Source organism: Nannobrachium achirus (assembly GCF_963921795.1).
Source record: "Nannobrachium achirus genome assembly, chromosome: 20".
Taxonomy (NCBI): Eukaryota; Metazoa; Chordata; class Actinopteri; order Myctophiformes; family Myctophidae; genus Nannobrachium; species Nannobrachium achirus.
In genome coordinates this window covers 57,565,716-57,576,603 of record NC_137827.1, presented here as the reverse complement: position 1 = coordinate 57,576,603, position 10,888 = coordinate 57,565,716, and the positions used below count along the sequence as shown (strand labels likewise).

The 10,888-nt window shown below is 43.4% G+C and overlaps 1 protein-coding gene across 1 annotated transcript; it reads right to left on the bottom strand.

Annotated features, from left to right (window-relative positions):
• Positions 1 to 2,340: 2,340 nt before the first annotated feature.
• Positions 2,341 to 5,421, bottom strand: LOC308305270 (2-oxoglutarate dehydrogenase complex component E1-like; the record flags this gene model as incomplete). The annotated part of the gene is made up of 1 exon (XM_080750034.1): positions 2,341 to 5,421. The coding sequence occupies one exon, from the start codon at positions 5,419 to 5,421 to the stop codon at positions 2,341 to 2,343; it is 3,081 nt and encodes a 1,026-aa protein (XP_080606160.1).
• Between the last annotated feature and the right edge of the window lie 5,467 nt (positions 5,422 to 10,888).

Genomic DNA, 10,888 nt, shown 5'->3' with positions numbered 1-10,888 from the left:
GAGAAAGAGAGAGAGAGAGAGTCGTCCATCGCTAATTGCTGCCTGGAATGCGTAAGTTTCGCTTCTTTAAAAAATCAAACCTCGGTTCAAAGTGAAGCGGTGAATTTTCATTCTATGTGTTCTAGAGCTATGACATCTGTGTTCTAGATCTATACATTCTATGTTCTAGATCTATACTTTCTATGTGCTTCAGTTCTATGTTTTTATTAATTCCGAATGTATGTATGATTTTATCTGAAGGGCCAAATTGTCATGTGAAGCTTGACCAATCCTCAATCCTGGACGCACGATACACACAAAGCCACTCCTTGGAAGCGGCTTTCACCGCTTCAAAAGCGGCTGTGATTAATAACACAACTTGAATTAGGCCGTGAAGTAATTTTCCATAGGAATCGCCTAGTCTGTCAATAGATCAACAGCCGCCTGTATGACCATGTGTCACTTGTTTACATATTTGGTTCTTTTAACAAAAGTCCCATGTGAACGCTAACCGGACCAAATTCAAAATGCAACAATGTAAACATTTGGTCCCTGATCCGGACTTTCTAAAGTCGGACTTTGGGTGTGAAAGTGGCCTAAGACACCAGACTATATCACCAAATCTCCCATGATCATGATGTGCTTTGTGTCGAGTCAGGCAGAGATAGTGAATCATATTTGCTGACAATATAGACATATTTAATGTAAAATAATAATACAACCGCTAAACCGATGCTCAATAAGGCCATTGAAAGAAGGGAAATTGTGGGTGTGGTTGCAGTTTTTACACTTTCCCATTCAAGTCAATGGGGTTACTATATAACAGTGAGAACCGAGAATGCTGCTTCCTCATTGGCTAAAAGTTTATCTAGAAAGAAATAATAAAGTTGCACTAGTACTAGTACTATAGTGTGTTGCCCTAATAAAATAAAAGAAAAAAGAAAACCTTGGTTCGAAGTGAAGCAGTGAATTTTTGTTCTATGTGTTCTAGAGCTATGAAATCTGTGTTCTACTTCTAGATCTATACATTCTGTGTTCTAGATCTATACTTTCTATGTGCTTTAGTTCTATATTTTTATTAATTCTGAATGAATTAATGATTTTATCTGGAGGGCCAAATTGTCATGTGAAGCTGGACCAATCCTCAATTCTGCATGCACGGGACATGTACGGGACAGACAAAGCCTGTTCATTCTGGACTGGAATGACCATATATGGACATGTACGGGACACACAAAGCCACTGCTTGGAAGCGGCTTTTCACTTCACTTTTCGCTTCAAAAATTGGAATACACAGAAGGCCTATTATCAGTGCTGCATCATTTGGTTGGCACGCGATTAATCCGAAAAAAGATCTGACGGGAATCACGTCCTCTAAAGTTATCTTTCCTCGAGACGTTAATTTCCCTCCGTGTGGAAGGCCTGGTGAAGCGAGGTTCAGTCGGTTTGTGGCAAAATGCTAACATTTTGACTGACTGAACCACAAGACTGGAAGTGCTGAACATGTGAACCAGGGACGTGCTGAGCCCCTGATTCAGCCCGGGAAAAAGAGTTGGAGAGGCCCTCATTGCACGCTATAGAGAGAGATCTCTCTCTATAGCGCTGCTGCTATTCAAAGATTTGCCATTTCAGATCATGACAAGTGACAAGCCAATAGGCCAATTACATGAGTTATATGTCGTCATTGTCGAGTGGAAACCTTGTATGTCCAAAACCATTTAAAAAATGATTTAAACGAGTGAAAACAGCCGATCTACAAGCACACAACGCCTCGCACCGCGAGGCGTTGTTGGCCGCCCAGCCCCCAAAATGGAACAAAGGCCGACATTTTATTTTTATTTTTGTCCTAATGGTCGGCCTGGACCGGCCAGGAATGAACCGGCCGTTCGGGAGTTGTCCCGCTTTTCCCAATGGCCAGCACGTCCCTGATGTGAACGATAACAAAGTGCCATGAATCACTCACTGCAAACGAATCATAATAATTCCCACTATTAGTTCTAGGATTCTAGGGTTGGGTTGAGGAACTGGAGGTACCGAATGCAATATTGACAAACCGGAATTGGTTCCGTCAACATCCGGAACTGGGTTTTATCACATTGTCAAAGCTGTACTTTACATCTGCTACAAGACGCGAAGCGACCGCAGGGTGCGGGGAAACAACAGACTTAAAAAAATAGTCAGTGTAAATCTGACTTTTATTTAAATGCACATTCACACACAATACAGAAATGCAACAGTATAAGTACAACTAAAACATGAAAACTTAAAAGCAAAGGCTCTTCAAAGCACACGTGAGGAGGAAAAAGGAACCGGAATCGTAAAAAAAATCTGTAAGGATCCAAACCCTAAACAGGAATGTCACTATTTTCCTGAGAAAGCTCCCAGGTTGAATGCCGTGTCTATGAAACGCTGCAACTCCTGGAGATGAGTTTGCTTATTACCAGTTGCTGGAGCTGCTGCTGGCCCTCGACCGGCATACCGCACTGGGCGGCTGTGGTCTATGGTGGTGCTGATGCGGGGCTTGATGTAGTCATAGTAACCCTGGTTTTTATGTTCCTCCTGACACCACACTAGCTCAGCGTTCGGAAAGCGATCCGCCTCTGCCTTCACCAAATCAAAGGGGAATGGCGAGAGTTGTTCAATGCGAACGACAGCCACCGTATCCTCCATGCCCCTGTTCTTGCGTTCTCTTGTCAATTCATAGTAGACTTTTCCGGTGCAGAAAATAATTCTCCGCACCTTGTCCGAGTTGGTAGATGCAGGTCCGGCATCTGGTATTACGCGCTGGAAGTTGGTACCTGGTAACATGTCATCAAAGCTGGACTTGGCCTCCGGGTGGCGCAAAAGAGACTTGGGAGTGAAAACAATCAGTGGCTTCCTGAAGGGTAGCAACACCTGCCTGCGGAGCATGTGAAAGTAGTTTGCGGGTGTAGAGCAGTTGACTACGATCCAGTTACAGTCGTACAGCTGGTGTATAGCAAAGTCCTTATCTGAAAGCTCCGGGGAAACATCAGGGTCATCACTGCACATCTGCAGAAACCTCTCAGGCCGGGCTGACGAGTGCTCTGGACCCATTCCCTCCATCCCGTGGGGAAGTAGCAATACAATTCCATTCTGTCTCGCCCACTTTGCCTGACCCGAACTAATGAACTGGTCAATGATACACTGAGCCGTGTTGTTAAAGTCCCCGAACTGAGCTTCCCACAAGACCAGGGCTTTAGGGTCCGCCATTGCGAAGCCCAGTTCAAAACCCAGTACTGCATATTCTGACAGAGAGCTGTTGCAAACGGTATAAGGAGCTTGGTTGGAGGAGATGTGGTTCAGCGGAATGCACATCTGCTTATCAACTTCCTGGTCATGGAGAACATGGTGTCGATGGCTGAAGGTGCCTCTCTCTACGTCCTGTCCACTGAGGCGTACATGGATTCCTTCTTTGAGCAAAGAACCAAAGGCCATGTATTCCCCAAGAGCCCAGTCACAGACACGCTGACTCAACATATCTGCACGTGCCTTCAAGATACGTACTAGACCTGCATGTATAGTAAATCCTTCAACCGGGACTGAGGAAGCGGCATTCCCAATATGAGAGAGGTCCTCCTCACTGATGCCTGTGGAGGGACAGCTCATACTCTTCGGCAGGCCATCTTTTGCAAAGAAATCAGACCAGGGTGAATCTAGCCAGTAGTTAATGCGCAGGATCTTCTCGTCTTTGGAGCGAGCATATGCCTCTTCGCAGATTTTGTCATATTTTGCAACCTCCTCCTCATATTCCTTTGCACTGACGACCCCTTCAGCAATGAGCTTATCAGAGAGTTTCTGTAGAACCCTTTTCTGCTTCTTGATTTGCTTATACATATGTGGCTGGGTGAACATAGGCTCGTCCATCTCATTGTGGCCATTACGCCTGTAGCAAACCAGATCTATGACCACATCTTTGTGGAAGGTGTTCCTCCACTCTGCTGCTACTTTACACACGTACATCACAGCCTCTGGATCATCTGCATTGACATGGAAGATGGGGGCGTTGACCACGCGGGCCACATCCGTAGGGTAAGGAGATGAACGTGCCACCCGTGGGTCTGTGGTGAACCCAATCTGGTTGTTGACCACCACATGTATGGTGCCATGTGTGGTATAGGAGGGCAGGTCTGACAGGTGGAAGGTCTCGTAAACAACACCCTGGCCTGCAAACGCGGCGTCCCCATGGAGCAGAATAGACATGACCTTCTTTCCCTCGTTGTCATTGCGATAGAACTGCTCAGCCTTGGTCTTTCCTTGCACAACCGGATCCACCGCTTCCAGGTGGGAGGGGTTAGCCATAAGCGACAGCGTGATTTCCCTATCAGTGGCATGGTTTATCCTCCTAAGGTACATCCCTAGGTGATATTTAACATCACCGGAACCCTCATCTGCAGCCTCCAGGTTGAGGTTGAACTGACAGAAGATCTGATCCAGGTCCATGCGGATTAGATTAGCTAACACGTTCAGCCTGCCTCTGTGGGGCATGCCCATGACGATACTCTCTACTCCACTCTCACTGGACTTGTCAACAATGGTTTTCAGAGCTGGGATCAGTGATTCACACCCTTCCAGACCAAAGCGCTTCTCCGATGACCACTTTCTCTGGAGGAACTCCTCGAATCTGGTGGACCGGATCGTCCTTGCCAAAAGTCGTCTCTTCTCTTCTGGACTGAACTGCATAACCCCCGGAGACTCAAACCTCTTCCGGATCCATTGGCACTGTTCCAAATTATTAATGAATGTGAACTCTGCTCCTATATGCTGGCAATAAGCATTCTCAAGGCGGCCTACTATCTCTCTGAGGGGCAAAGCACGCTCACTGCCACCGATAAATGTTGTTGTGGGTAGCTGGAACACCGTGTCCAAGTCTGACTCTTCCAGTCCGTAATGACCAATATTCTGTAAACCCACGGTACACGGGGCATCATCAAGGTTTACGCAACCGTTGCCCAGGGGGTCCAACCTTGCGATGTGGTGCCCACGTATCTGATATGCCCGTATAAGTGCTTGTACTGCTAGGTGATCCTTCACCAGCTTCTCCACGTTGGGTTGTGTCGCCACGAGACCCTGGGCATTATTGACCAATCCCTGAACAGTCCCACCCACCAGTGAGGGAGGACTCTGATAGGCTGCCCCAGGCGGTGCCCCGGCATTGACATTCCGGAAGAAAATATCCCACGACTTGTGCACACTTCTGGGATTCTCCAGCCACGCGTGGTACGTCTCCTCTACATAGTTGGAACTGGTGCCATTGAGAAAGGGCTCAGCGGCCACAGACGTATTTAGACGCCGCATGGGAGCCAACATCCTTGGGGTGCCTTCGACAACCAGCATTGGTCCAGGACGTTGTGAGAATCGGTGGGATGACTGAGCAGCTATAATTGGCCGTAGCCGGCCAACTGCTGTCCTAATCCCGTGCATTGTTCTGATATCACCAATAGTCCAGACCAGGGAGATGAAGGCAACAATAAGAACTTTCTAATCGGAGGTTCAGTCTTCAACACAATTGCTCTTTCGCCCCCTTCCCCACTCGTCCTCTGGGCTACTTGAACACAACGTTGTGTTTTGTAATCAGTTGGTGCTTAGGCCGACCTACTTGCCTTTGGAGACGCTGTTGCGTAAAAACCCCATTCTGTTCAGTATATCGATGTTCAACTGAGTGCATAACACTCTTTGCTCTTGGCTGTGAGGGCACTATTGTGATAGCTGGAGCAAATTAACACCTGGGTGCTGATCTGGTGTCCGTGAAGTCAGCTTTTAATCGGCCTTGAATCTTGCATCATCAACATATGACATCAGTCTTGCCAAAATGGAGCTCCAAAAGCTACAGACTGACATGATGTCATATTTATGACATCAGCGATCTCCAGAGACACAGATACAGAGATCCCCATATATGGGCAAAAGGGAAACAGACATTTAGATGGGTAAAATGAGTACTCTATGCCACCCGTTTCGAATGGTATCACGCCATAGGATGGCCGTTTATCATGTTTTATCAGCCCATAGGACTGGGACCAGTATAGCCATGCTTTGCCGACTGAATGTGTCAGCAGGCTTTCATCAGCCGTTCTTTGGGATGATAAACTCCCGTTCTACATAGTCTGGCCATACCACCGTTTTAAACCATGCCGTCTGCAGTTTATCATCCCATGTATCCTTTGATCAGACACGTGACGTCACCATAAGGTCCAATATTGCTCAGAAACATGGCGACCGATCGGATTAAAATGCTTCTTATAAAACAATACGTAAAATATGGTTAATTCTGCCTTAGCGGTCCATATTCTGACATCCGTGAGCCTTCAGTGAACACTTTATTTTAGAAATCTGGGCGTTAGTTAGTATAGTGTGTCAAGATGACATTTCCAGCGAGAAATGTGTATTTTAATGCCACAATCCCGTCCAGTGGTTATTTTTTTATTTTATTTTTTTTTTCACAAAAAAAGTATTGAGCTGTTGGCTATAATGACATCTACTACGGGCAGTGTACCTGTTTGATAGCTCAGTCAGCTAGAGCGCTTGGCCGCTGCGCCAGGGCTGGGGAACAATTGCCTACCTAGGGGGGGAAGGGGGAAAAAAATGGAAGGGGAGAGGGGGAGAAGGGGGAAGAAGGAAAAAAGAGGAGAAAGAGAGAAAGAAAGAGAAAACGAGCGTGGAAGGGATGAAAAATGCAACAGGCCAGTCTTCGTGTGCATCTCCCCAGTGATCTGTCCAAGTGGTTTATGAGTATATATGATAGATTCATGAAAATTGTGACTTTTGTCGATTTTAGGTATGGTTGCTGAGGATCCGAAGGTCGTGGGTTTGATTCCCACCTACGCCGGGTCAGGTGTCGATTCCCACCTACGCCATGCAAAAATAAAACTCAATGAATGAAAGAAACGTCCTCATTGTTTTAACCATCTCTAAATGGACCACAAAATCAATTTTCTCACCATCATCTACCTATTTGTACTATTGTATTACTACAATATAACATGTAGGCCTACGGTACATTGGCACATATTGACAGATGCCTGTTAAGTATAACCCTTGTGAGACTGTACTTCATTCATAGATGTATTGTACATCTATTTATATTCACTGGTGATAGATGTACACAGTATATATGCATTTATATATTCACTGTACATTTTATGTATTGTTATACTTATAATTATTATTATTTTATATAATTATATAACATAATAATTATTTTCTCTTATTCCAGGATCCACTGCAAATGCAGATCAGTATTTATTTCATCTTGGTTTGGAACAAATTCACTTAGAAGTACCTTGTATTTCATTCATTCTAACTAATGCTGCTGACATTTCTTTTAAAATCTTACTCTGTATGAGTTACAACAAACAAACATCAACAATATTATGACATCTGGACTTATTTCCAATGGGGATCAACAAAGTCAACCATTGAGGTAAAAGCATAACATATTTAATTAAGTAAAAAAATGCAACTGCATGAAAGGTAAATATAATTTTAATCTAAAAGATTCAAATACAACAGGGTATTAATCCCACATACAACATAAACATGGTGACAACAAATATATATGAATACATCATCACTCTTGGGTGGAAACCCTGTATGTCCAAAACGTTACTTATCACTTATTTCTTATCACTATTTAAAAAGTATCTAAAATAGTGACAATAACTGATCTACAAGCTGACAACACGTCAGCATCTTGTGGGCCTATAGATCTGCTAACATGGTGAAAATAGACGATCTACAAGCTGACAACACTTTGATGTGTTGTGGGCTTGTAGATCTGCTATTTTCACTACTTTTATGCAACACTCGTGTATGATAAAGTAGGGCATTCATTTACAATAAAATAAAAGGAATGGGACATGGTTTCTGCCCGACAGCGACAATATGTTGATGGCTCTGGTGGCATCACACTTTGCACAAGAATAATAAAACAAGTCTCAGCTACATCACAAATTTAAGTAAGGGAGAGGCAAACATCTGCTCATTTATTTTTTGTTGTCTGCTAGCCACTCCTCTTTTGATATGGTGTCTGTATTTTTGGGCAGTGTACAGTATTATGTCCTGTTTCCTGTGTTCTGAACTGGCCACTTTCTGCATGAATTTGCCTGCACTGTCCGCTTGTTGAATCTGGCCGTGGAGGCGCTTCGCCTTTGGTGAAGAGGTGCAGAGAGAACAGCTGAGGTCTGGGAGACAGCAAAGGAGAAATAGAGAGAAATATGTATAATCAATACAAATTCAGTGTCACACAGGTGACAGTTTATGTTTGCCTATGTGATAATACAGTATGCCCATCACACATCAGATCCCACCATGACGTTATCTTTTTAGCAGCCATCATGCAGGGGTCATCTATGTCTGTACACAGACATTTGTATGTGGCACAGATTTACACACTATTATAATGTTCTTATTTTGATCATAAGATCCAATTACAGAATGTCAAGTCTCCATACAGGTTTTCGTCAGAATATGTATGACACTGATATACTGGTTCTCAAATGTTTTATTTGCACAGACCCTTAACTCTGAGTGTCTTTATGGTTTTGATTGAATAGTTACTTTGTTAGCAGTTCACAAAGGAAAAGCACAGTACAGTTCAGAATCAGATACAATGTCTACTAATAGGATTTAAACCCAAGAAAGCACAATGGCTTGTTTACATGTAGGTCCTTTTGTACTAAATGTATAAGAGAAACACATAGATCTATAAACCACTAATTTGTTTGTTATGCTTTGTTGATGAGCCAAATGTAGTTTTCTCCTTTTCACTTTCATTAACATACTATATGACTCCTTATCTTAATGTTTCAATGACACTGACAATACCTTAAAAAGATATATACATATAATAATAGCCTAATATTGCAATAGCAGGACAGTAACTTAGCTATGTAATCCATAGGATAGGCCTATATTAAAATGTCTTTACAAATAAAGCATTAACTAGATAGTATTTGCCAGCCATGGATCAAATGAAAGACACCATCACCATGCCTATTGCCTACTTGAAGAATGTTATTGTATGTATGGTAATGAATTTCATGCAGATGACCAGACCATTACCATAGTCATTTGTAGAAGTCACGAAACTTACCTTGAGTGTTAGGATAACAAAGCCAGTGTCCAAGTGTCCATTGCATCCAAAGGTCTCTAAGTGACAATTGTTTGTTTTTAAACGTGACAACGTCGGACGCTGCATTAAGAGAATGTGGCTCACTTCACTCTACAGCTGTTCATAGCCCTCCCGTGTGGTTTCTATTTGCTGCTCTGTGCTCAGATCTCGTCTAGAGCCCGCCTACTGTATCCGGTAATGTGTAAGCCCACATTAAAGCAAGTAGCGTTTCCATATCCGCTCTGGCCCCAGACCGGAACAGCAACCCGAAAAGACGGCGCGTGATTGGTTGGAATCCCGCAAGGGACGGTGTGTTTTGATCGGGGAGGGAGGGGAGGGGAGGAGAAATGAAAAAGGAGTCCGGCGATTTTATTGGCAGACACATGGACGTGCGACGGGAGGCGCTTTGATTGGAAAGAAACCACCGCGGGGGAGATCTTCCATTGGCGACAATTGAACCCGCTCTCTTTTTATTTGGATGCGAGGAGCCCCGCGGTTGGCCAGTAAAGGAGGAAGCGAGGTAGGCGAGCGCTCGCCGGGTAGAACTGCAGACCCGTGTTCGACTCCCACCCAGCTTGCTCTTTGAATTTTGTTTTATTGGTTTTAATGTCATTCCAAACCATTATGAAGCAACAAATCGTACTTTAGTGTTAGTTAACGGTTGGTCATAATTATAGGTTAGGCTTAAGGCTTAATAACTTTAATTCTCATGGAATATCCAGTATTTTACCATATTGTAATAGGCCTACATTTTGCCTTATATTGTTTGTCTGCATGATAGTGTGTCATCATAACATTTCCAGTGGGAAATGTGTATTTTAACGCCACAGTCCCGTTCACAATCCTGTCACTGTCTCTCTTTTCTTATTTATTCTTATTTACTATAAGGGTAATAATAATAATAATAACAATAACCTAATTATATTATATAGCCTAATGTTAATAGCCTAATGTTGGTCAGCTCAATCAGCTTCAGTGCTTGATGCCCACGACGTGCCAAAACTGCCAACGCGTCGATCTCCCCGTGCCCACAACGACGCGTCGTACAGTAAACTATATTAATCTGTAGCTACTGTACAAGTCAAGGCTACTGTGGTGAAGAAAATACTTCATTTCCCGAAATGCAACGGGTTATCACGTGACCGGGAACAGGAAGCCCTTCCCCCACCCCCCTCTATGCTCTCTACGTGCTTTTGTGAGCAGCTGACTTGACGTTCAGCTGTGCTTTGAGTGCGTTAACCGGGAGTTAACGCAGAGTTTCTTTCTTGTCATTGATTACTGATCGCATACTTCACCACAGGTAAGACAAAAATTGTTTGATGTAGTTTAATCTACATATATGAATGTAAGACGGAAGTTTTTACTAAACTTTATTAAGGTTACATTAGTGCTAGTAGTAGTCCCCATTGGAAAATTAAGTAGGCCTAGGCCCACTCATGATGTTGATGGTTTTGATGAGTAAACATGAGTTTTATTAGCAGGTTAGCATTAAGTTTTACAGATAAATACCTCCCTTCACCAAGGTATTTTGCGTCAGTTTTACATTTACCCATTGGCTATGTTGGGGAAATCACGCTATTAAGTGTATTAAAAAAAGTTCTTATTATTTATTTGCATGGTTCACAAACCTTGTTGATACTTGTTGATAGACTTGCTTACTTCCCACATCAGTATTAAGTGTTTTTCAGTTGATCCCCAGCTAAATGATGGAGAATTGGTAACCAAATTGACAATTATAAATCCTTAACTCTTTGAGAGTCTAAAATGAAACCAAATGGA